Consider the following 27,532-nt stretch of genomic DNA (forward strand, 5'->3'; position numbering starts at 1 on the left):
CCACAGCAATTTCTTAACTATGCTATAAAATCACTACCTAGAATAAAGTATAACCTACTACTCATGTGAGAAAGAGGTCACACCTACTTTTGGCATGTGTCCCTTGGAGTTCCCTGGTTTGCTATGAGATTGTGCAGCCCTGAGGCCAAAAATTGCCCAGTCCTGCCATAATAACTTCTTTAACATTTCAGAGAGCCAGAATTTTTTGAATTTTTTCAAAAGTTGGATCCAAAATGTACCAAGGTTCCTTTTCATGAAAGTTACCACCTTCAAACTCTTCTAGTAAAAGCTCTTTCCAAATTTAGTGTCATTCTCTCTTGTTAATCAAATGCAGAACTTGACATATGTTCAAATCCTCACTTTGCTTTGAGTCTACCTAATGCTAATTTTTAAAAAATCATGACAAATGGAGGATTAGTTCTTGAGCCAAATGGGGGATTATTGGCCTTTTTAAAAGAAATACTTTGGAGTGATTCATTGTTTAATAAAGACATATGGGATATACTAAAGCACCTTGGCTCATTTGATACTAATTATAGCATAAGTGTTTCTTTATGATGACCTATATCTTTCCATTAAGAATGATGACTTTACAGAGCCAGCCAGTAATCTCTGTAGGGTTTTGTTCTAAACGCTGGGAAATGGATAGGGGGAAACTCTATGTCCCCAGTTCTGCATGGTCAAGCAAAACGGATCTGGTTGCATTCATGTTTTGACCAGGTCCTCCAGTACATTTTGAATGAAAAGGAGAGTGGGGGGATCCTCTTGTATGTCAGGCTAGTTCTCAAGAATCTCTTGTTTTGAGAAGAATTCCAAATACTTTTATAGATACAGCAGCCTAACTTTTGAAGTGAATCATTTTCTCACTCTCCTACCCATCTAGTGAAGAATAATGTTAGAGGAGAGCTGCTTAGTATGAACTGTTTGCAATTCCATACGTCTGCTACAGTACATAGACAAATTGGTTTCCTTTGTATCGAATGGATCTTCTGGTTACTTTTAATGGATATTGTTCCGCATTTAATGCAAAACCTAAGGGAAGAAATTTCATAAAGTGTAAATCATTTCTGTTGGAATGGTTAGATGATAGACAGGTTTGGTCATCACAAGAATTTCTGCAAGTCAGAAGTTAATGTAAAGCTTCAGTTAACAGTAGCCACTTTGTCTAAAAAGGGCATAGGTGGTTGAGACTGGACCAAGACTACTTAGTATGTCACATCACCTAAAGATCATCTTAACTATTTCAAATAGTTTTGCCTAAAATATCATTCAATTGGAATAGGATAAAAAGCCCATACTTCAAACCACAATCAGTAAGCCAAGAGCAAACATTGGCAATAAGTTCAGACATAACATTATGCAAGAGATTTTGGATTGTTTTTCCTCAGCGCTCGTGGGAAGGAGCAAAGTGGGTACAGTTGGCTTATGCATGATCAACTATGGTTTATCATGATGTCCAAACACTGCCAATTTCTGCGTATTATAATACTAGGGGGCAGAGCCCTCCTGCTTGCTTCACTCCCCCACCACCAAACATATACACACACCCTGAATGCCCCCAAGCACACAGGGGGTCATACACATAAACACACAGGCATTCACAAACAGCTACCCCTTCCCCACTGCGCCCCCAGCACCCACACTCTCCAACGCAACCCAACTCACTTGCCTTTGATGTTCAGCTACTGCTGCTGCCCACCATCACCATCGGCCACCCACCAAGGTGGCTGCTGCCAACCCAGCCTCTCGCTGACCTGCCGCCCACCCAGTCAGCCATCTTTGCTGCTGTGCCCTGTGAGGCGTCCTTCCCTGGCTCTCCCTGTCAGGTTCCTACCTGCGCGTGGTTACTGCCTGTCTCTAGGCACCACCAGGGACTCCACCAGTCCGGACCGCACTCTCTTATGGTTTTTCTCCCCGCTCTAGCACAGATCTCAACAGATCCCCCTGCTAGGCAACCTCCAGTAACGTCCCAATACTAGTATTCCCAGAGACTCTGAATACTGGTATTGTTATTCTCTTCACCGCTGCCACCATTTGTTACAGTTCCCCTTCAGCCTTGGTCATTACCTTACCCTCCCTTCTGGTCTGTGAAACCCCAGCCAAGGATCAGGCCTTTGGTAAACCAAATTAAGTATTTATTAAAGATAACAAAGCTAACAAGATTAACAAGATTTCTTCTTAAGGCACATAAGCATATGGTTTTACTCAATACTAATCCGAACTCCACCTCCCTCCTTCTTCACTCTCTCCTGGCAAACAACTCTCTCAAACCCCACCAAGCAATCCACTCTTTCTCTTCTCCCCCCAGATTCCACAATTCACCACCTCACATTCACCCAGATTTACCTGTCATCCTTTCATTTATACTGTCAGCCATTTTAAACATTCAGCCAATCATCAAGCATTCTATTGCCCATTCACTCCCCCTCCTCTTTCACTACTTACCATGTATACTCTAAACAACCAGCACTTACCATATATACACTAATATATAGGAACATCACATGCTCCACCCCTGATATCATGTGTGATGGAATGGTAGCTTACATTTTTATTATATAGGAAGATAGAAACACTAGAATGCATTTTCTGCAAGTAAATGTGTTGTACAAAAACTGTGTCGTCTTCATCAGACTTCATAGATGCCTTCTCTAACCCAGCAGTTAGTTTTCCTGTTGTAAATTGCAATGTATGAAGTAGCTATGACTATCTAAATCTGCCAGTCAGTACCACATTTCTACAACTAAAGGATACCCATCATTCTGTAAGGGACGTTGGATAGTGCCAGAGGATGGGGCACAAATCATTTCAAGTCTCTTACTGGTAGTAAACCTATCACCAGTCAGAGCTCAGGACTTTTGGGGTTATGACCCCTCCTGGATCATTAAAAGAGATGAATGGTGTCACATATTTAGAGAACAGTGTTATAAATGCCTGACTGTTGTGGAGTTTCTTCAAACTGGTGATGGAGATGTTGTGGGCTGATGGAAATAGTGATATGGAAGTCAGTTGGCCAAGTCCAAGGAGGATTTTTTAAAGTTATAACCAAGTCCAGATTTCCATAAAGTTTCAAAGAAAAACCCATTTCAGAACAGAATATAGTCTTTCAGTATTGGAACGGTAAATTGACAATATCATTAAAATATTATCTATCAGTAGTGTTTCACAAACTTATCAAAACTCCATATTTTGGGTTTGGGTTTAAAAAGAATGATGTATATTGAACCCTAAAAGAAGAGGGGTTGAACAATTAATATACCTGAAGCTGAAGAAAGTTGCTGGGCTGTAGTGCAAGGAATTCCATCCACTGCTTAATACAGGTGACCTTAAAACTCACCAAACTTTGCAGTCCTCTGATGTGATCAAATGTCTGCTAGGAGTTAGTGCAAGATAATGATCAGTTTATGCATGTGCTCTAGAAATGGGTATAATGTTTCCATTAGTAGGAGGCTTAGGGGTCTGAATGGCTTCTGTTGTGTGGGAATACTGTGGTTTACAAATAGAGCAGCAGCCACTGGAAAGTCTAATTTCAAACCATTTGAGGAGGCCCTCCTTGTTTGTTTCTGAAGGAATGGCATTCAGAGATGGAAAGAAAGAACCCGTCTCATGGTTATGAACTGTCAGGTCTGTTGCTGCAAGTGAAATAAGTTTTTTAAAAAAGGATCAGTTGGCTCAGTAATCTATGTGATAGTTTACACTCCCGGACTAAAGTTCTTCAGCTGTGACTTTTTATCTGTTTTTCTGTTACGAAGTTGTTAATTTGATGAAACACCAGATAACATGAAGCTGAAATAGCTGTGTTAGGAAACTGAACTTTTCAAGACTCTTACACTGTCAGAAATACATCATACAGTATTGCCTGTCGTTTGTGCGGTCACTGCCACATGCATAGGCTGTTGCAGCAAACCCAGACATCTATTTTGAGAGTTGTGTAATACTACTTGAAACAGAAGTTTTTGGAAACCCGGGGAAAGTTCTGGTGAAATGTCACAGTATAGCTTTGTAATCTCCAGTGACTGGCTATCCCTGAGATGCGAGCACATGAATGATAGATCGGTGGAGTTTGGGCTGGATAAAGATTAGCATCTCCTGCTGCTTTGTAATTATTAGAATGTGGACAGTCGCTTATTTGGCTGAAATGATCCATACAGCTTGCACATGAAAAGTAAAACCCACACAATGTGATGGAAAGAAGAGTTTTTAAACCTCTCTGTAGGATGTCATAGGGTATATTTATAAATTCCAGCGAAGCAGTTGCTCTGCAGTAGAATTTCTCTGGCATTGAGATAATAATTTGCACAGTCAGATTGCCTGCTTCCCAGAAACCCGGGAAATTATGAGCACATAATCTTCTGTTAATGTCAACCTGTAGGCAGCAAGAAAGCGTAAGATTGCCATTCGAAAAGCCCAGGGGAAAAATGCAGAAGCCATCCGAGAGTTGAATGAGTATCTGGAACAGTGAGTGTTTTATAAGAATACGGATTGTGTTTTGCTAGTCTGATAAATCTTTTTTAATTAAAATGGAATTTACATTTGATTTACTACTTTTCCTTCCATGCTGTTCGTTTTACAGAATCCTTCATGTTTTGTTTTGTTTCCTTGCTTTGGTTAGATTTGTTGGTGACCAAGAAGCCTGGCATGAACTTGCAGAACTTTACATCAATGAACACGAGTAAGTTATTTGTGGAGCCTCTTTCAAGGGTTTTTTACATGTGAGGAAGAAACTGTTTTCTTAAGGCATTTGTTGGAAAACACAATTTCGTTTTAGTAGGACAAGCAATATACATATAAGCATTCTTTTCTTACTGTCAAATCCCTTTATTTTTTATTTAAACGATAGAAGGTTGTGTGCATGTGTTTCTCATGGTGATTGGAATAAATTTCACCTACTTGTCAGTGGGAAAAATATTTAAACATAGGTTGAGCAGACAGGTTGGCAGCATTACTTAATTTGTTTTGCTAGGTGCAAATAAAAATCCTCTACGTTTTAGAAGTGGCAAGCGTGAACTTGCATTTAAGGTTTAGGAGTTCTCAGGAGACATGCTAACATGGTTTGAAAACCTACTCTAATGCTTTCTTTAAAATCTGAGAGTTTGGTCTCCTGGGTAAAAGACACCATGCAGTCAAGTATGTTGAGTGTTGTAGGAACTTTCTTATTGGATATTTCATGTTTTGTTAGCTTTTCATTGCTTTAGTGACAAGAGGAAATCCCAGTGAGAGTGGATTAGCTCAAAGCCTTAGTTCAGGTTTTGTAATATCACGGCATTAATTCTGACCTTCATTCCAAAGCAAATTATTGTGGTTTTCTCTGCTGTCTTTATTTTTTCAGTCCACGCCTAAATTGTACTATGTTATTTCCTTCCTTGCTTTTCAGAGAATAGGAAAATAATGAAATCCTGAGGAGAAAAGGCAATCATTCCTGTTGGGTTACAAAAATCAGCTCTGTTTCTCACAGAGAAGAAATAACACGAGCTCTTTTTGATCATAGCATTTAATAAATAATTTTAGTGTCCCGATTTCCAGTGTGTGTCAAAATAGTCCTCCAACAAATAGCCATATATGAAAATATGTATTTATGCAATAGTTACTTTAAAATCAACTTAGAGTGGTTTCCGATGTAAGACATACTCAGAGTAGACCTACTGAAACAAAGGGCAAGTAAGTAATTGATTGATTTCAGTGGGTCTACTGAGTATGACATTGTAGGATACCACCCTTACCATTTAAATAAGGGTCACAAAAATATATAGTGGCCATGTTAATTTGTTTATCGGGAGATCAAAAGACCCTTGTACCACTTTAAAGTCTGACAATTTTATTATGGCACACATTTTCCTGGACTAAAATCCACTTTGTCAGAAGCATGAAGTTTTATCCTCTGGTGGCAAGTGTAGGGGTGTAAAGTTTGTAAATAAGGGGGGCAAAAGGCAGGGTAGATAAAATTAGTGGTAGCTTCCTCCCTCATTTAAATTATATTTTATTGGTTTTATAAAATGTCTTATTAAATATATTTTTAAAAATAATGTGGTTCAAAATGAAATATGAGCTGAATGCAAGCAAATTGAAATCTATATACAGTTTATTTAGAATGTTGTATTTTACTTGGATCAAACGTACTATTTTGGTGAGTTATGAATATTTATCACAAACTAGGGATGGGCAACCTTTTTTTCTGTTGAGGGCCACATTCCCTTAGACACAATCTGTTGGGCTGAATACTGGCAGCGGGTGGGCCCAGAGCCAATCCTTTCCCTTTATGACACTGCCTGTTGTTTTGCATTCTGCCACCTCCACCTCCTTCCTTGAAATTTGTCCATGGACTGCAGGTTGCCCACCACTGCTTTACATAAAAGGGCATGGGCACTTCACATCTTAGGGAAAATACTATTTTGCCTTGTAATTATCAAGCCTTGCTTCTAGAAAGATCTAGGTGGTTAAGCTATAATTCAGCAAAGAGTAAAACGTGCTTAAGCCCATTGATTTTAAATGGATTCAAGCACACCTAACTCTGTGCTTGATTGTGGCCTTTGCCTTTAAGTGATCTTGGTCAATGTATCCTAGCTATAGATAAGGTGCCAAGGACAAATCTATTCATTATTGACTCCCCTGTTGCTAAGAATATGTCATTCTAGGGTGTCAGAAGATGTGGGCTGCATGAACAAAGGTTCTGGATTATGTTCCTGGACTATTTCAATGCTTTGCATGTAGATAGCCTTTGAAAATTATCTGGAAACCACAGCTGATCCAACATAGGGTTCCAAGACTGTTAGCTCAGACTGGAAGATTTACTCATTTTATGGCAGTGCTTTACCAGCTGCACGTGCTCCCAGCCCATATTCAGTCTCAATTAAAAGTGCTGGTTTTAACCTATAAAGCCCTTAATGAGTTGAGACCAGTGTACCTGAAAGGATGCCTTCTACTACATGTATCTACTTGACCCTGGGGATCCTTTTTTGAGGGCCAACTACAGAGCCTGTCAAATGAAGTTATGGGAGTTGCAGTCTGACAACATCTGGAGGGCACCATGTGGGCTACCCTGGTTCAGATCAATCCCCCAGGCCAAAAGGCCATGAGATGGAAGAGGTAGCAGTAGGTCTACAGACGTTTTATATGCATAAACAATATGATTACATAAGACTTATTCACAGGAGTATTCACTGGTTGATAATACTCTTTTTTTCTTCTTGCTATGCTGCCTTAATAGCTAAAAAAAACCCCACTCAGTTTCTGTAGTAAAATAGAAGGTACTGTAATGGACAACATACTCAGTCATAGAAAGATTTCCAAATTTCCCATGATTTAATAAAGACAGATTAATTTGTTCAGTTTCTTGTATGCATTACAATTTTATTGAATTGTTTCATAGTGTTAAAACTGAATGAATGAATCATTTATTACAGTCACAGACCAGAAGAGAGTGTTAAAACTAAGCACTCTGCAAAAGTTTAAAGATACAAGCCATCTCACCTAACAGGCAGAAATAGCACTGTATAAGTGAGAGATTAATATCTGAGAGAGTTTATATAAAATTAGAGGCTAAAAAAAGTTTACAATACAATTTGAACCATGTTTTGATACCCCTTTTAGTCTGCAATGCTAAACACACTTACTAGGGATTAGTACTGGAGAAATGAGGACTTCCTTCCACTTGAACCAAAATGGGGATTGTTAGCCGAGTAGTCGTAACAGCATGCATAGGATTCTACTGTCTTGTGTAGGAATCCTTCAGAGACCAGTATGAGGAGTAAAGATTTATAGGGCCACATTTGTGGCCCTGTGTTAAGGGTGACTTGAGTGAATCACATTTCACAATTATAATGAGAATTCGGGGTGAGAAATAGGCTTTACAGCCTTATAGTTAAAAAATGGTTCAACATACTGCTTTTGAAACTTGGCTGTGTAGGAGAAGTAAGTTTGAGGGTGGTACATGCTGAGTTTGGGGTAGAATGTATAAGAAACATCTAATATGTGTTTTTGTCGAATAGTAATGCAACATATTTGCAAATTTTATTAAAAAGGCATTTTTCTGGCCAGTGTTAGATAATGGACTTTTTTATTCTGCTGTTACTAGAGAATAGTTTCTGGCCAATCTTAACTTCTGGAAGTATAAAAGCTTGATGTTGCCAGGCAAGATTCTTACAAACCAGACCTCATCCTCGAAAGGTTTACAGATCAATAGGTTAGATGTTAGGTGTGAAAGGAGATGGAGAGAAGAAATGACCGGAGATAGGTAAAAATCGTTTGAGAGGCATTGGATGGGGGAAGAGGAAAATATCTCTGAGGTGCACAGTGGCTGAATCTATGATGGGCAGCTTTTGGAGGCATAGGACAGCCTTCAAGAAAAAAAGGGGGGGATGAGATTTAAGGTGTGACTGTGTATGCCTGCTGAATTTCCTCATTTCAATGTTTAAAGGCTAGGCTTGCCAACTGAACCACAGATCCCTAACTGGGCCTGTTCCTGTACCTTTAACAACCATATAATGTGCAGAAATCAGCCAGAGTTACTGTGGGGCATGGGAATCAACGTGATCTGCTGCTAATGAACAGGTGGTTATAGGCAGAGAAATAGCGGCAGCCAGTATAAGTCGGCAAACTCATTAAAGACACAGAAACCTGGTTAGGAAAAAAAGTTGGCTACCCTTCGTTCACTTGATTAATTATCCACTTAATAGGCATAATTTGCATGTGAATTCTTGCCCTTTTAACTGGGGTGTGATTGCATATTAATAAGGATATTTCTTCCTTTTTCCACTGGGTTTCTTATTTTCAATTTCAAGTTCTCTTGATGAGAGAATTGAAGGCATAATCAAATTCAGTTTTAAAAAACCCTTCCATTTAACATCTTGTCTAAGCTCAAGATATTACAGCTTTTAAGCTATATCCTCCTCCATCATTTAATCTTCGCCACAGCTTTGGAGCTGTATGTCTGTCAGTGACAGAGTAGTGGACCTAGCTTCCAGAAGAGGTTAAGCACACTGCCTTTCCATTTTCTTGTTCCTTCCTCCCCCGCCTCCCAACATTAAGATCCAGGAAAAAAAACCTTACTGTGAATATTGGTGGTTACTGACATTAGGCTGTCTTCAATAAGCAGCAAGGCTTTTAGTGTGGTGGCTCCAAAATTTCTGAATTTCCTTCCCTTGAAGCACCCCCACCTCATCTGTGTTTAAAAGAACTTTTGAGGGCCATTCTGAAGTCTTTTTTTAATAGTAAAGGTGGTGCTTTTTTGTTTTGTCCTTTGATCCTTACCTCTGCCTTTGTGAGTCTGTCTTGTTATTGTTATACTCCATTTTTAATTTTAATATCACTTCTGATGGTTTTTAGTCATTCTGTGTAAACTATGGGAACCATTGTTTGAATGACCTAGAAACTGAATAAGTAAATAAATAGGAAAGTGTGGGTTTCAGAACATGCATTTGCTGAGGTAATGTGTAATGGTGTCTGAGTGTCACTTTCTGTCTTAGCAAAGGCGTAGGGAATGAAGGACACAGATCTTAAGAGCTGGGCTGGTGCAAATGTTTAGTGATAAATGTGTGTTTTAAGGGAGAGTGCTTACTTTATATCTTGATACTAAAACAGGCTGAGATCTAACCATTTTCAAGTTAAAGTCTCCTGCCTATCTACTGATGCTTCTCTTTAAGGCACTTATTGGTGGTGCTCTAGAAACAGTTCTAATATACATAAGCATCAAGATTTTACAGTTAAGCATGGCTTAGGGCTAATTTATGCATGCAGGTCAACTGCTCTTTCTCCAGATTATACTGCACCTCTGAACTGTTCCTGGGTGAAATCACACTTGTGAAACTTTCTTGTGGAATCATCTATGTATGGATGTGGCTGGCAGCAATTTTGCAGGCAGTGCGTCCCTTTTCCAGCTGCTATAGTTACAGGAATTACTGCAGGCTGTGTCTATGCACAACCTAGTTCATAATGACATTTCTCCGTACAGCCTTATACACTGGAAGGCATAGTGTCATAGGGGAAAAAGTTCCATGTGTGTGAGAACTGTTCTTTTTGAGCTGGTGCAAGTTTTGCATAGCATTTTGTTGGAGGGAGTAGATGTGCAAATGAGTTTCATGAGTGTTTTCTCCCCCGCTGCTGTAATGTTTTTTAAAAAAGTGTTTTTAAATTTGTATATTTGTTTTTAATGTTTTTACTTGTTGTAAACCGCCCAGAGAGCTTCGGCTATGGGGCACTATACAAATGTAATAGATGATGATGATGATAAACCTCATGTATAGTGGAATCACGAGCTTCAGATGGGCCCTGGAGTCGTGTGTTGTGCTGTGGGTGAGGTTTGTGAGTCCCTCTTTGCATGTTAACATCAGAAGAGTGGAAAGTAGAATCACGACTACCTGTGCTTTTGCTTTCTCCTCTTCTGTAAAAAATAAAACTGAACTAACTTTTAGTACAGAAACATTGACGTTGCTGTGCTCCTGATACTGCAGTACCGGTGGTAGTACTAGCAATAATAATAAAGTTGTCATTTCCTGGCTTTGTTCTTTAGTTATGCAAAGGCAGCCTTTTGCTTGGAGGAGCTCATGATGACTAACCCCCACAACCACTTATACTGCCAGCAATTTGCGGAGGTGAGTATTTCAGACCAGTCTAGGTAGCTTGCAGTTGTCCTTGCCAAGCAGCCAGTTGGCAAGGTGCAGCTATCTCCTGTGGATTCCGCTTATATTCTTTTTTCCACCATTGAATTGCATCCTCCTTAATTGCACTTGGTGGTGGTGGGGTGTTTTACTCTGAAGTTTTTGTCTTTCAGTAATTGACCTTGTGTTTTTTAATGATTAAATTAAGCACCAAATATCCCTTTTGCTTTTTAATTCCACACTTCAAGCTGCATTAGTCTGGTACCATTTTCTTTATGGAGGAAAAAATCCTCTGTTTCCATTTGTGGGGCATATTATAAGTGAAATAACGTTTCAGAATGTTAAAGTAAACTTGTTCTTCAATTTTACATTTGAAATAGGTTAAATATACCCAAGGAGGGCTTGAAAACCTTGAGCTTTCAAGAAAATATTTTGCACAGGCGTTGAAACTGAATAACAGAAACATGAGAGCATTATTTGGACTTTATATGGTGAGTATGCAGGTATTTAATTTCTCCCCCCAAAATTATTTAATTTGATATTTAAATTTAGGAAAGTAAAGTTGAGATAAATTTGCTGAACTCCTTAGTAGAAGTGAAGGAGTAGTATCAGAAGCTTTTCTGTATGAATTGGTGTTGGCTTATTTTCTCCCTAGTTTTAGTAAACATTTTATGTAACATCAATAAATCTTGTCTCTCCCTATCATTATAGGTAAGCACGTTCTAGTGCCATTCAGATATTAAATTTAGGTATTCTGTTTGAAGTATACAAGTGTTTAGCTGAAGCATTAAAATGCCCAATAATTCCTATTAATTAAATTGTTCTATAGCTTCTTGCGAAGTTTCAGTAGGATTTAGACCTAAAACTGATACATTAGAAAGACAGGCCTGAGAAGTGTTGGGAAGTTTTTGATTCCTAGTGTTTAATCTTTACGGTTTTGCAGGAACTAGCACTGTGTATTTGGATATCTCTTCTGAGCAGAAAGAACATATACTGCATATAATGAGTGTGTGCATGCCTTATTTTATTGTATGAAGTGCACAGTGAGCATGCATAGAATGATATAGATATGCGTACTTGCAATATGATAGTGTAAGCACAGTTTTGTTACACTGAAATTTTATCTGTATAGGGAGTCATTATGTACACTGTACAGAATAACTCTGACTGCAGCAGAACTCTTGAAGGTAGTGAAATAAAGCCAGAAGAAATTGGACAGAAGTGCTTTTGGAGTGTATATACTCAAAACATTTCTACCCAGACTCATACACTGCAAGAGCCATGCACTTTACTTTTATTTGCACTTTTATTTACTTACTTATTTCAAGAATTGATATACCACTTAATTGCAATAGGCTCTAAGTGGTGTCCAAAAAACTCAACACAAGGAAAATAAAAATCATTTGAAATTATAAAATCAGGATTCAGTTAAGTTCCACTTTCCACCAGATATTTTCAGTAGGTGCCGGAAGTTCAGCAGGGAGGGCCCTGTCTGACCTCATCTGGAAGGGAGTTCTATAAAATTGGGCAAACAATATTGAATGCACAGCTCCTGGTAGATACGAGCCGTTTATCTGAGCCACAATGACTCCACTGAAGACTTCAGTGATTGGGTAGGGATATAAAGGATCAGGCAGTCCCTGTGGTATCGTGGACCCATGTTAAAGGGTTTGTAAAGTACAAGAACCATGAACCTGTCCTGGTAGCACATGGGCAGCCAGTGCAAGCTTTTGAGCACCAGAGTTGTGTGCTGATGGTAGTTTGTCCTTATCCGCATCCTCAGTGTTTTGTACCAGCTGGAGCCTCCTGTTAAAACTATGTTCCTCCTTGTTAAGGGTCAGGCTTTTCCCGAGGTTGATTTTCCACTTGTATGTCAACAGTATAAGTATAAGGATGTATAAGTTTTTCTTTTCTTTGTCCTCCTGAATGTCTTCCTAGCAGGGAATCAAGCAACAGCGGTCATAAATACAGAGAGGCAGCAGTACTGAAACTGCCTGCTTGGCACTAAATATTTGGGAGATAACGGGAAGGCTAAAATTGAACAAACCTCAGGGCATTTTGGGGAAAACCTTTTCTGGATTCAACTTAAAGAACTCTTAAGTTTATTACCAAATGAATTCCGTGGTATAACTGCCATGGCTGTATTATTAATATACTTGTTCTTTTGTGCTAACAACAGATGAAACCTCTACATCTGCTGTAGTGATGAAGATTGCATTTAAAATCTGTGACTAATAAAAAAGGCGTTAAATAAAGGATTTTGGGTATTTTAATTTGGTGATCTCCATCTTGCACACTTTTTAGAATAGTGCTACAAATTCCTTCTAATGATCCTTAAACAGCAATTCTGTGAACTGTGTAAGAATCTGGATACTTACGATTAAAGCATTTTTTAAAATTGCTGACAGCATAGAGGATCAAAGATTGATTTATCTTATGAAACTGCAGATAAAACCTTTTCCTTCTCAAGGTCTTTTGTGACACTTGCTTTACTATCTGTGGACAACATTTGAGGTTATTTAATGCTGCCAGATCAAATAAAAACTCTCAAAGAATTAGCAGTCGGGATGTGCTGTCCAAATGTTAGCATTTTCTGGAACCAAGATCGTTCTTGCTTTGTACATGTTAACAGCAATTCTTACATTTTATGTTTTAGGACTTGAAACTGAAATAACTTTATTTTTATGCACATTCAGGCCTTCATTTTTAAAAGTGTTGCTTCCAAGGTTTCTAAATTGTTCAGGCTATGGCTGGTATCCAAAGAGCTGCATTAGATGCACCTCTGGGCTTGCGAGTGGGTGCAGAATGTTTTGAGTTTGGTTTTGAATAGGAGATGCCTATGCAGTATGCAAGCTGATTTAGAAATTGCCTGGAGTTTCAAAAGTGGTTGCCATGTGGCCTGGGGAACTGCTGTTTGCAAAGCATAAACCTATTGAAATGCAGGAATCAAGCTGCAATCCAGTACACACTTGCTTGGGAGAAAGTCTCATTGAACGCAGTGGAGCTTACTTCTGAATAAATATGTATTGGATTGCAGCCTTTGTGTGCCTATTTCTTTGGCTTAAAAGTCCACCACTGTCTGCCTCTAGCAAAAGAGAGCCTCTCTTGTCTAGCGGAACCAAAATGTCCATTTCTTACAAGTTAGTTTTATTATTCAAAAACTTCCTTAAAAAGATTCACTAATAGGCAAAAAAAGCTTGGAAGAATTTGGTAACATGTGCCTCTTAGCATTTGGTGAGTGGTGGCAACACCTGTAATCAGCCCAAATAAGAGAAACAAGACATGTGCTGTGCAGATCTTGTTTTAGCAAGGAGGAAGCAACATTATTAAGACAGCTGATATAGTTCAGATGGTCACTTTAAATATGTCTGATTTACTGTGCAATTTTAGTAAAGTTTCCTATAGGAAATCATTCTTTTGTTTCTATTTCTGTGAATATATGAAGTACAGCAACACTTTGCAAAATTTACACTAAAAAAACTCAAAAAATAATTGTGGAATAATGGCACTGACTATTCTGCAAAATAGTCTCCAGTGGACCTCAGGAGTGTCTCAGTTTGCACAAGATAAAACAGTGGGAGGTGAAATATATTCTATAAAATTTTTAGGTGTGCTCTGTGTTTTTAATTGACCATGCCCACCTTGTTTTAAATGAAGTGGTTTAAACATAGCAGGCTGAAAACATGCATCCTCTTTCTTCCAACCGCTAGATTCATTGCTGAAGTAGCAACATATTGTACTTAGTCTGATTTTACATCAAACTGCCATTTCAGATTCAACTGTTAATGCACCCAAAATAGAAATAAAACATAACCTCCAATTTGAAAAACAAACGGCTGTCTTCACCATCATATGACATTGACCGATAAAAAGGCATTGAAATTAATAAAAATAAATTTGAAACAGATTTCTCGGATGAATAATGAGGGAAATAAAATTTTCTAGATTAGATATTCTGTAGAAACAGTAGTAATACAGGAAAGAAGCAAAGTAAGAAGAACACCAACAAACATACAAAAATATAATTCTCCATCTTTGGAGATGGCAGGTGTTGCCACCACTCACCATATGCTCAGAGGCACATGTTACCAAATTCTTCCAAGCTACACAAGAAGTGGATTGGACTGTGAAAGACCAACCCAGATTGTGTTTGAATTTTGACAAATTTGTAGGGCAGTCCAATATCTCAGAGAGGAGATCAGGTCTCCTGCTCCCCTGGTGCATTCACTATAGCTGTCCAATTTCACTGCTTTTTAAAGTTTGATAGAAACATCTGTGGACTATAGGTACGTTCTTAAACCGCAAGGTTTTTTTGCCTATTAGTGAATTTCTGTGCTTTTTAATCTGGGAGGTAAAAAATGGGATCCTGCACAAGTATGCTGAGAATGGATTGATCATTTGCATGCTTATTGAATTCAGTGGGATTTACTCTCATGCAATCATGCTTAGGATAGATGAAACTGACCACAGGGGATGGGGAGGGGAGCAGGAGGAGGAGGGAGGGCAGAGGGGAAGAGGGAGATGGGAGCAGGAGGAAGGGGAGGAAGGGCAGAGGGGAGCAGGGGGAGGGGAACAGGCGGGAGGGGGAGGGGAGAAGGACAGGTTTGATCATTTACATGTTCATTGAATTCAATACGATTTACTCCCATGCAAGCATGCTTAGGATAGGAAAAACTGACTGGGGGGGAGGAAGGGAGGGCTGTAGTGGGCAGGGGAGGAGGAAGGAGGGGAAATGGAATTTACTCCTATGCAATCATGGTTAGGATAGATAAAACTGACCATGGGGGAGGAGGAGGTGGAAGGAGAAGGAGCGGATTGGAGGGGGCAAAGGAAGGGGGAGGGGAGGGCCAGTTCGATCATTTGCATGCGTATAGAGCTCAGTGGTATTTACTCCCGTGCAGTCATGCTTAAGATAGGTAAAACTGGCCATGGGAAGGAGGAGGGAGAGGGGATTGGAAGAGGATTGGGATGGAGAGGGAGGGGGAAAGGAAGGGGGAGGGAAGGGGCAAAAGGGAGGGGATAGGAGGGAGGAGAAGGGAGGGTGGGTTTGATTATTTGCATACTTTTTGAGTTCAGTGGGATTTATTTCTGTCTTCAAGTCAGTCCCGACTTATGGTGACCCTATGAATAGGGTTTTCATGGTAAACAGTATTCAGAGGTGGTTTTACCATTGCCTTCCTCTGAGACTGAGAGGCAGTGACTGGCCCAAGGTCACCCAGTGATCTTCATGGCTGTGTGGGGATTTGAACCCTGGTCTCCGAGGTCGTAGTCCAACACTGACCCGGGGGAGGGAAGGTAGGAGGAGGGGGAGGGGAGGAGATTGGGTGGATGGGCACTGGGCAGATGGGAAGCCCCTTTCCTTTCCAAAAGGACTGTGAACAGTATCATTGCTTTTCAGGGTTTCCCCCACCTTTTTATTCTACAGCAGGCACATGTAGCCTCCCACCCAAATTGAAACCAAAGCTGTCCCTGGCTACATCAACACCAGGCCTTTATTTCACTTTGGACAGTCATGGATTCTCTCAAAGCATCCTGGGAAGTGTAGTTAGTGAAGGGTGCTTAGACTTGGTAGGAGAGGCCCTGTTCCCCTCACAGACCTTCAGTCAGAGCGGCTGACTGTTAAACCAGTCTGGCCAGTGGAGCTCTCTCAGGAGAATTGGGAGTCTCCTCTCAGCAGCCTTCACAAACTGCACTTTCCAGGATTCTCTGAGGGAAGCCATGACTGTCTCACGTGAAATCAAAGTCTGGTATGGGTGTGGCCCCCTGATTAGCCAAGCCAAGCAGCTGTGAGTCTGGCTTTTAGAACACTCACAATTGATTCTTACTGAACATGTCTGACGTTATCATTGAGTTCAATGCAAAATTTATTAAATTAATTAAAAATCAGCCAGGCATTTTTTTTAACTTTGAAACTGCTGTAGATGAAGGTCAGAGTATGGGGCAAGGTCAGGAATAGGATTACAGGTACTCTGTGAACATGGATGATTTTTAATGAATTTCAACAGATTATGAGAACTCTGGCAGAAAAAAATTTTTTCTCCCTTTTTAGACTTTGAACTCTCGATTCTCTCTATTTTGTGTATCGCCATGAAAATTGAGAGGGTTGTTAAGTAAGTGTTTCTGAGTTCAGGACTATAAATTTTCTTAGGTTTTGTTTTGAAATAAGCTTATGGGAAGCATCAGAATGGCATGGGGGATATTTTCAATTTAACATTGACGAGTGTGAAAAATCCACGCTGGCTAGAGTGTGCAGCCACTCTTGTGGCTGTATAATATAGTTGTACTAAATGGTTGGTGGGACAGTATTTTATTTTAATAATTTTGCTCACACTGTTTCTTGTGGTGCCGTTCCATCATGCTCCAAGTGTATTCAGTATTTTGTTTTACTTTTCAAGATTCTATTACTGACTTTGTTTCCTGTCATACATCTAGTCTGCCAGCCATATTGCTTCTAATTCCAAGGCAAGTGCAAAAATGAAAAAAGATAATATGAAGTACGCTAGTTGGGCAGCAAACCAAATAAATAGAGCGTATCAGGTGAGTAGTGTATTAAAACTCTGATATACTATATGCACTGCATTGCAAGAGGTCTTTTAATCTTGTATAGGTGGTGGAGAAGCAGATGGGGAGGTTGGGGAAGTTATCCATATTTCAGAGAGTTACATAAAATAAGAACAAAGGGAATGTTGCTGTTTTTAGTGAAATTTGAATACATTACAAAAGTTGCCTAACCTTTGAGTGTATGCTTTTATTGCAGCGTACTAATGAATCCTTGTTCATCCGCATGTATAGAAATGCAGTATTTGTTCAACTATAAATATAATTAATTGTTGACAATGTTACCATATTGCATCATTGTGGTTTGACTGAAAAGGCAGTAAGCTTACCTTAGTTTGATAAATGAGACTGTTATTTATGAGATTGGTTATATTTAGTTGCTCAGTTTTAATCACTGTTGAGATATGTTAAGCTGAACCTCTGATTCTATTAAATTGTTTTATTTATTTTCTATAATTCTATAAGCTAAGGGAAGGAAAAGTTGTGTGTGTATAAAATAGATCACACTTTGAATCAATGATTAATTAATTTCTAAACTTACTACTATTAAATCTCAACTCTGTAACATTAGGTACTCACAATGACATATGTAATTTATCTCTGAACATCACAGTGTAAATTGGAAAATGCAGCTTGTATTTTTTATAACCTTATGGTCCAGTTCCATAGCTATTGTGTAGTTATGTTGAAGTTGGATCAAAATGATTGCAAATTGGCCCCTCTCTCAGTTGATACTTGCCAGAACAGTTCACATTTTTACACAACTACAATATATATAAAACAAATGTCAGAACTTCTTCATGACTTCATATGTTTGTGATGTGTTGCATGCTTCAGCTGTATCTTAATGGGAAAGTGACAAATACCATATCTAGCTGAAAACTGCAAGGGGAATTTAAGTATGCAAGATACAATTATGTAAATTAGAAGTTGGCCAAAATCTCAACTTAACATGCTACTCTGGCAAAAGGTATCATAATAATCTTTACTGAATAAAGACTAATCCTTCTTTGACTTGTGTGTACTGCATGGTTTGGTGTGTGTGTGTGTAGATAGATATAGATATATTTCCTTGAAGCACCTAAAGCCGACATTCAACTGTCTGAAAATGTGGTAGGTGGCTTTCTTTTGGTTGAGTGAATCTGTTCACATAAGTATAATATTCTGCTAAAGGTTGCTATCTTGTGAGCAAAAAAAAAATGAAGTATTGATACTTATTTTGAGAGCAAATATTCTATATGGCAAAGGTGGCGAATCCCCAGTTTGGGGGCTTGATCTAACCTGCCAAGCTAATTTTTCTCCCCTTCCCCCAAAAACCAAAAAACCCACACCAACAATTGATTTTGGCAGCTCCAGGAAAAAGAAAATAAAGTAAACATAGTGCTGGGATAAGTAGAGCCAAGCACCCTGGTGGGGACGCAGATTGCCTCTCCCTGATCATCTAACTGATCATTTGTGTGGATCAGCTGAGGAGCAACTGTGTATGTTCATGCAAGTGTATGGGATGTCCACACCTACTTTGGCCATACCTACAGCTGGCATGCAGTCCAAAAATGTTTGGCCAAGGTGAATGCAGCCCTTGAAGCAAAAAATAGTCACCACTGTTTTATGGGCTGTAGTGTGAAACAAAAGCTTCTGAAGTTAAAACCAACAGCATCCAGCCCATTATCTGTGCAGTTCAGCCACATTCATGTCCGTGAAGCATATCCGTGTGTGCATGGGAACTGTGCCAGTTCTGGCTCCTGCATGACTTGATGGTGTTGTGGGCCCCTAGAAGTACTACATTAATAATATACTAATGATATAATAAACTACCATAGATCTAATTTACCAAAACTAAAGACTCCTTATGTGTTGTGTGTGCTTAACACCAAGGCGGAATGGTCAAAACTGAGACACCAGACTAAGATGCATCCAAACGCAGAGGAAGGCAATGGTAAACCACCTCTGACTACCTCTTACCATTAAAACCCTATGAACAGAGTATCCAATGTGCAATGCGAGATAATGCTGGAAGATGAGACACACACACCCCGGTCAGATGGCACTCAGCGAGCTACTGGGGAAGAAAAACCGACAAGTACTAGTAGATCTATGACTAATGACGCCACTGGGTCAAAGCTGAAAGGAAGCCCAGAGACTGATGTGCACAGATGTGGAAAGACAGTCCAGAGACGTACAACAAACACAATAGGAACATGGAATGTGAGAAGCATGAACCAGGGAAAGTTAGAAATTGTCGAGAAAGTAATGGAACGCATCAACATTACAGTACTTTGCATGATTGAATTAAAACGGGCAGGAATGGGACATATTCAGTCAGGCAACTACAAAATATTTTATGCAGGAATTGAGAAATTAAGAAGAAACGGGGTTGCTTTAATAGTGAGAAGTGATGTAGCAAAAGCAATTAGGAGCTATAACGTAAGGTGATATCAATGAGATTAGACAGGAATCTCATCCAAGTCTACGCTCCAACAGCAAACACAGAAGAAGAGGAATTGGAGAGATTTTACACAGAAGTACAGGAATAAATTCATCACACACCAAACCAAGATTTTCTGATAATCATGGGGGATTGGAATGCAAAAGTAGGGAACAGAGAAGAACTAGGAATTGTGGGGAAATGGGGCTTAGGCGATATAAATGATGTGGGAGAGAAACTTATTGAATTCTGTGAAGTAAGTAATTTGTTTCTTGCAAACACATTTTTTGAACAACTGAAAAGAGTGTACATGTGGACATCACCAAATGGTCAATATCGAAATCAAATGGATTATATAATTCATAGCAGAAGATGGAGAAGTTCCATTCTTTCTGCGAAAACAAGACCAGGAGCAGACTGTGGTACAGATCATGAACTGGTCATATTGAAAATCAGAGTAAAGCTAAGAACAGCAAAGCAACAATAATGCCAAATTACAATTTAAATAACATCCCAGAAGAATATAAAGATCAAATAAGGAACAGATTTGAGGTTTTAAACTTAGTTGATAGAGAACCAGAAGAAGTATGAATTGAAGTCAGAGACTGATGAAACTCTTAAAACAATTAAAGAGAGAAGGAAAGCAAAAGGAGATAGAAACATGGCCAGAACCCTAAATGCAATAATACAGCGACTAGTACGTAGGGACAAAGATCTATTACAATAGTTATTGTATAGAAATAGAAGAGGACAAGGTAGAACAAGAGCCCTGTTCCAAAAGATTAGATAAATTAAAGGGAAATTCAAGCAAGAGTAGGGATGGTGAATCATCAACAGGGGAACACTATCCGAGATGAAATAAAAGGAAGATGGAAGCAATACACTGAAGAACTATATAAAAGAGATGCAAGGATGACAGATTTATTCACGGTATGATGAAGAACCAGACATTTTAGAATGTGAGGGGAAAGCTGCTGTTAAAATGCTAGGAAGAAACAGATCACCAGGAACAGATGGCATACCAATAGATTTGCTACAAGTTACTGAGACTGAAACCGTCCAAATTTTGACAAAAAATTGTCAACAAATATGGAAAACTAAACAATGGCCCACAGACTGGAAGTGTTGAATATATATCCCAATTCCAAAGAAAGGGGATCCCTGGGAATGCAGTAATTAATTAACTATTGCCTTAATATCCCGTGCAAGTAAAGTAATGCTCAAGATTCTACAACAAAGGCTCTTACCATATATGGAGCAAGAAATGCCAGATGTCCAAGCTGGATTTAGAAACGGAAGAGGTACCAGAGAACATATCTCAAGTGTTCCTTGGATAATGGAATGCAGCAAGGAATTTCAGAAGAAAATCCCCTGTGCTTTATAGATTACAGCAAAGCCTTTGACTGTGTAGATCATGAAAAACTATGGAATGCTTTAAAAGAAATAGGGGTGCCACAGCATCTGATTGTCCTGATGCACAACCTGTACTCTGGACAAGAGGCTGCTATAAAGACAGAATATGGAGAAACCAATTTATTCCCAATTGGAAAGAGTGTGAGATGGGTGTATTTTATCACCCTATTTATTTAATCTATATGTAGAACATATATGGAAAGTGGGATTGGACCAAGATGAAGGAGGTGTGAAAATTGGAGGGAGAAATATCAATAGTTTTAAGATATGCAGACGATACACTACTAGCAGAAATCAGTAATGATTTGAAACGAATGCTGTTGAAAGTTAAAGAGGAAAGCACAAAAGCAGGACTACAGCTGAACTTTAAAAAGACTAAAATAATGACAACAGAAGATTTATGTAACTTTAAAGTTGACAATGAGGACATTGAACTTGTCAGGGATGATCGATACCTTGGCACAGTCATTAACCAAAGTGGAGACAATAGTCAAGAAATTAGAAGGCTAGGACTGTGGAGGGCAGCTATGAGAGAACTAGAAAAGGTCCTCATATGCAAGGTTGTATCACTGAACAGTAGAGTCAGGATCATTCAGACCATGGTATTCCCGATCTCTATGTATGGATGTGAAAGTTGGACAGTGAAAAAAGTAGATAAGAGAAATATCAACTCATTTGAAATGTGGTGTTGGAGGAGATCTTTGCGCATACCATGGACTGTTAAAAAGACAAATAATTGGATGTTAGTACAAATTAAACCAGAACTCTCATTAGAAGCTAAAATGATGAAACTGAGGTTATCATACTTTGGACACATCATGAGAAGACATGATTCACTAGAAAAGACAATAATACTGGGGAAAACAGAAGGGAGTAGAAAAAGAGGAAGGCCAAAGAAGAGATGGATTGATTCCATAAAGGAAGCCACAGACCTGAACTTACAAAATCTGAACTGGGTGGTTTATAACTGATGCTATTGGAGGTTGCTGATTCATAGGGTTGCCATAAGTTGTAATCGACTTGAAGGCACATAACAACAGCAATATGAGAGCATTGGTCAGGTGTATGATTACTTTTGCAAGACACTATATACAGTAGGGCCCCACTCATATGGCAGGTTATGTTCCAGGCCCCCACCGAAAAGCAAAAACCGCCGGATAGTGGGGCTTAATGTATTCCAGCCGCCTCTCTACAGCTGACCGCAATCATCTGTAGAGTGCTATCATCTGTAGCGCAGGGAGCTCCAGCCGCCGTGCTCCATCTGACAACGATCGTGGCTGGAGCTCCCCGCACTATAGATGATTGCCCTGCTGGTGCTGCCATTTTAGCGGAACGCCAAAAAGCAGGGCCCTACTGTAATTGATCTCCTTCCATTTCCTAGCCCTCTGGGTTCCACATCAGTAATGGAAGGTATCTGTGGGGTGGGCCCTTTGTTCGGTGTGCTTTCTGTTTAGTTTCCCTTTGTATTTAGTTATTAGTTCGGAGTATTTATACTCTGCCTATTAAGATAAGATGTGAGACAGCTTAACACTATGTTGTTGTTGTTAAAATTTATAGACTGCTTCACAACAAAACGCCATCGAAGAGGTATATAAGAATAGACACAAACACAAAATCAATGCATCAAACTCTAAAAACAATAATGCCATCCAAAAACAACAAAACAATTTCACCCGATCTGAAATTGATATTCCATAAATGATTGGGTTACACCTCAAGAAAGACTTCCCAAGCAGAATGTCTTCAGTTAGATGCCCTAAACATCATTTAATAAACTGTGTAAGAAAACAGAAGCAGGGCAGGGTTTTTTCACACAGGTGACTGCTGCTTCTGTTGTCTTGCAAAGCTTCTGGCTCCTAGTGGCAGATGCAAGACACACTGGGTAAGCAAATGTGTCTACGAGCATCCTCCCAGTTGTTAGAGGTTCCAGCTGCCATTCACTGCTTTTACAGTCTATGGGCTTGTGGTTACTCCTCGCAAGAGGGGACAAGAAATTGATAGTTTCCAGTGCAGTTGTGGTACCGATTTTAATGGAATTTTTCTGTGGTACAAGATTCCTTGTGTTTTCTTGGCTGTTGCAGTGGTGATGCACCTTATTTCATTGCTTGTTTTTTAAAATGAATATTAACATTTCTTTTTTCTTTAGTATGCTGGTCGCAGTAAGAAGGAGACCAAGTACTCTCTCAAAGCAGTAGAAGACATGTTGGAAGCCCTGCAGATCGCCCAATCATAAACCACAGCAAAGCTGCGCAGTGACAGATTTTTTTCTATCTTCACATCCATACCCCAGTTATCTAAGACTTATGCTAATTTTAAATTCCTAGTTGCGTTAACAATGGTTTCATGTTAGTGAAAGTGACTATCTTAAATAATGTTTTATAAAGATATAAAATTCCTATTTATTGCTGCTATGATGGAAAGCCACTGAAATGAATAAAAAGAATAAATTTATTGAACATGAGTCTCTTCAGATCTTGTATGTACAGTAAATGCTTAAGCCATAACCTGATGTAGAAGTAAACTTAAGTGATGATAAAGTAGAATGATTTATTGAATGTAAGTAGGAGTGCTAGAGACCTGCACAAAAATGAATACCATATGGTGCATAAAATGTTCTAACAGAATAGTTGATGGTGGTATAGTAAAGTTATGCATGTACTAAGCAGTGGACTGACCTTTTATTTTTCCTGGGTACACTTTATTGCAAATGATATTAATATCAATTTTATTGCTGTGCCCTTCTATTGTAAGTAAGGTAGTAGTATTAAGATGAATGTGCCATACATTTGATTTTATGGGATTAAGTATCTGTTGTTATTATTACTCTGCTCTTCTTTTAAAGGAGCCCAGGGCAGCAAACAACAAAGCCTTAAAAAAAATACAAAGATTTAAAACATGTTTTTGAAATAATCCAATACTGTCACAGCAAAATAATTTCAAAAATGCCCTTTTGGTGTGGGAGTCCTATGGCTACATATACGCTTCTGCTACAGTCACAGATAAGATTCCTCTCATGTCGTTTAAAAGCCTAGAGTGTTCCAGGCCATCCCTGTGGTGGTTGCTGCATTTGGCTTTATATGCAGCCTTGAGAGCAGTGGCTCCTACACTACAAAGTAAAAAGTGGGATCAAATAGATGGATACACACCTGTGGTAAAAAGAAAAAAAAGAAAGAACATATCTTTCTCTATGTAGGTTGAATCTGAATCTACTTCAGTTGCCAGTCTGTTGTAAGCAATCCAGCTTTGTTCATTTGGGTTTGGTTCCATTGAGAGCTAATTCATCTGAGATTTTGATAGTGTCCCTTCAATAAAAGCTGTCTTAAAGGCTCTAGAGAAATAGGTTTCTGTAGAGTGAAAGGGGATATTCTAACTTTGATTCTTAGCCCTCCTTGGCGATTCTTGCTGCAGAAGGAATAGTACGTGTTAGTGATTCTATTCTTAGTTTTCCAGCACAGAAGCACTTTGGGGAGAAAAAGTAATGCTTTATCTTCCAGTTCTAGATGTTCATTTAAAACAGGATACATGCAACTCCTCCCGGACCAGGAGCATTTCCAGGTCTAAATACAGCGCTAAAGCAAACTCTTGGAATGTAGTATGAACACAACCTTTGTGTACAAGCTCCCAAGCTCCTGCCAGCAAGAGGGTGCAGCTTGTTGTTTTCATTGGAACTGTGGGACAGAGGAGCAGAAATTCACAGTGTTTTCACTTTGCTATGAGCAAGGGGATAATTTTCCCCTAGGAGACAGGGAGGTGCAGTGGGAGATGCTCAACAAGGTACGGTACTATTGCATATTTAAATTAAATTGATTTAATGAAAAAAAAACATGCATATAACGAAGGGAATATGGGTTTTATTTCATTGCTAAGAACTTGGGGCCCTCAAGAAATATAATACATTAGCAAGGCAATAGTTTATACCTTTTTTGTCCCCCTCTTTTGATATGAGCTAGTTCAGACGTGCCATGCCATGGTTTAATAGTATGTGAGCAAGCCTTTACGGATCCTTGGAATACTTCCCCTCTTGTGTACCACGATCCCCATCTTCCCTGATTTGCAGCAAACCATAGTCTACTTTTGAGGGGTGGTATCTGAACTGGCAAACTATGATTTGCACATTCCCTGCAAACCAGGATTGAGAACTTCAATTTAACCCTGATTTTTTAATCCTGATTTGCATTGAAAGCATGAATTTTCCAGTTTGGTCTGTGTCTTTCCCCCCCCTGAACCAGCAAACTATGATTTGCTGCAAATCAGGAAGGGAGGGAATTGTGGTTCTCAAGGGAAGGGGACCAGGAAGGGTGCAAGTAGTTTGGTATTGTGTCTGAATTGTTTAGCTTTTTATTTAACCAGTAGCAGTCATCTCAGTGCGATCATTTGGGAACAATAATGATGAAAATAGGAATCGAAATAGTAAGAGGATTATGGGAGCCAATGAAAATTTTTCAAGACTTCATCTTTTTTTAAAGAAAGTTTAAAAGTATCTATATATACCAGCCTTCAGTCATAAAAGAATAAATCACGTTTTCACCAACCTAGCTGAATGCGTCCCAGCTCCCAGTAACTTTCTTGTGTAGCAGAGAGATACCTGCAGCAAAGACCAATTTGGTTGAAAGGTGACAAGGAAGTTCTTTTTCAGAACTGGACTCACTGAGCTACTAAGCATCCAGCTCTCATGGTGTGGCAGGCTGACTTGTATGGGTCAGCCTTGAATGGGAGACGCTAAAGGGGGTGAGAGCCTGCTGTTGTGGATCTTGCCCCCCACCCCAGAGTGAGGGTTGGGAAGGGATTAAATGCTGTAGGCCAGGTCCATAGAATTTTTTCTTCAAGCTCTGTGTATTATTATGGGGAGTTAATGAGTTTTATATCAGCTGGCTTGTTGGTTGCAACAGGAGAGAGAAAGGTTTCTGCCCCAGGATGAGAGTCTATTGGTGGAACACACTCTCTTCCCGGGTGAGAAATGTGAGGTGAATGTGTACACCCTAGCTGAGAAAAAGAGGTGGCTTGATTGACTGTTTTTCTGTTTCTTCCTGCAAGGTTAATTGGTGTTCCTAATGTATATCCTGTGTGATTGATTTGTTTTCTGTGATTTTGCTATTTTATATTGTTTACAATCATTTGTTGTATTGTATATTTCTGCTGTATTAGCAAGTGTTTTTATTCATGCTGCGTTATTGTTGAGAGCTGCTCTGAGCTCAACTTGGTTGTTGGAAAATTTATTATTTTTATTAGCAGCATACAAATATTAAATCAAAGGTTAATGTTGTTGCTGGCTGCCATAGAAGGCAAAAACAGGAGTTGTCGTTGTTACGCACGTGGAAGGACACAGTACATGATTGGTACATTGTCTGAAGGGTCAGAAATTGTGCAGGCTTGGAATTATACTACCATACTGTTTTTACACCATTTTCTGACATATGGGACTAGATGATGCTGGGAATCATATCAGAATTTTGGCTAGTTTTTGTTTTAAATCTTGGTGGTGTCTGCTTTAATGCAGACACCAATAGCAAATTGACTTAAAAAATAGCAAGTTGATTTTTAAAAACTCTCATCAAATATGGCCATAAAATTTTTTGATCTTCAAATTTACCATACTGTTGTTAGCAGTTAAAATTGATATGTTGATGGTAGTTCATGTGTTTGAACATAAGGCGTGGTATTTGACTCGAGTCATAGTAAGAGTAGACCCAGTGAAATCAATGCACTTAAGTTCGTCGTGACTAACCTAAGTCCGTTGATTCCAGTGGTTCTGCTCTGAGTATGAAAGTCAGATAACATCCAGTATCACCTCACCACACCCGATGATTACATTTATATCCCGCCCTTCCTCCCATCAGTTCCTACTTACTCCCACTTACTATCCTCATAGGCCTTCCCCAAGTTGTCTTAGCCTGGTAGAGATTGCTACCTCTATTGGCATTTTGCTTAGAGAAAAGCGATTGGGAGGCAAAGGCTGTGGGAAGATAACCTGCAGTTTGGTTGAGAGTGTTGTACATTCCTCAACCCCAGTCGTCTCTTGCTGTTAAATTAGACAATTGTCATTCTCCATGATTAGGTTTCTTTTTTAAGAATATCTAGCTTGGACCTAAAGCAAAAGTGTGCATGCTAGCTAGCTAGCTAATATTATGCTTGTAGACATTAGAGTACTTATTACTGTTGCATTTAAGCAGTGTTGTTTGAAAAGATGTAGTCAACTTGTTGCAGATGTGTTGGGAGAGTATGCCATCTAGAGGATGAAAGTGCAAAAATGCTGTTTTTTTAAAAAAAAAAACACTGGTTTGCATTTCTAAAATTACCATTTTAAAAGCTTTCATGATTCCTGTTTATAATACAACATTTTCAAATGTTTTGTAAGCCACTCAGAGTGGGAATAGTTGTTGAGAGGATTCATTGCATAAAACGTTATGCTCACAGGTAATATAATTAGCTTTAATGTCATTGGGGTGCTGGTGATTTACCTCCCAGTGAGTTTTCAGTGCTGCTTCTTCCTTATCCAACAATTCATGATATTGCCTGCTTTCTCCATCAACCCCAGTCAGTGTGG

General features: G+C 39.2%; 1 protein-coding gene across 3 annotated transcripts in view; it reads left to right on the top strand.

Moving 5' to 3' along the window:
* The window catches only part of EMC2 (ER membrane protein complex subunit 2), a 53,593-nt gene extending 30,149 nt beyond the window's left edge, over positions 1-23,444 (top strand). For all 3 annotated transcript variants that reach the window (XM_061605148.1, XM_061605162.1, XM_061605154.1), the window contains 6 exons: positions 4,373-4,458; positions 4,613-4,672; positions 10,505-10,586; positions 10,973-11,083; positions 17,025-17,129; positions 23,135-23,444. In XM_061605148.1, the coding sequence (XP_061461132.1) occupies positions 4,373-4,458; positions 4,613-4,672; positions 10,505-10,586; positions 10,973-11,083; positions 17,025-17,129; positions 23,135-23,221 (531 nt within the window). In that variant the 3' untranslated portion in view covers positions 23,222-23,444. The remainder of the gene's footprint in view (positions 1-4,372; positions 4,459-4,612; positions 4,673-10,504; positions 10,587-10,972; positions 11,084-17,024; positions 17,130-23,134) is intronic.
* Positions 23,445-27,532: the final 4,088 nt, after the last annotated feature.

The sequence above is a fragment of the Rhineura floridana genome, chromosome 1 (genome assembly GCF_030035675.1).
Source record: "Rhineura floridana isolate rRhiFlo1 chromosome 1, rRhiFlo1.hap2, whole genome shotgun sequence".
NCBI lineage: Eukaryota > Metazoa > Chordata > Lepidosauria > Squamata > Rhineuridae > Rhineura > Rhineura floridana.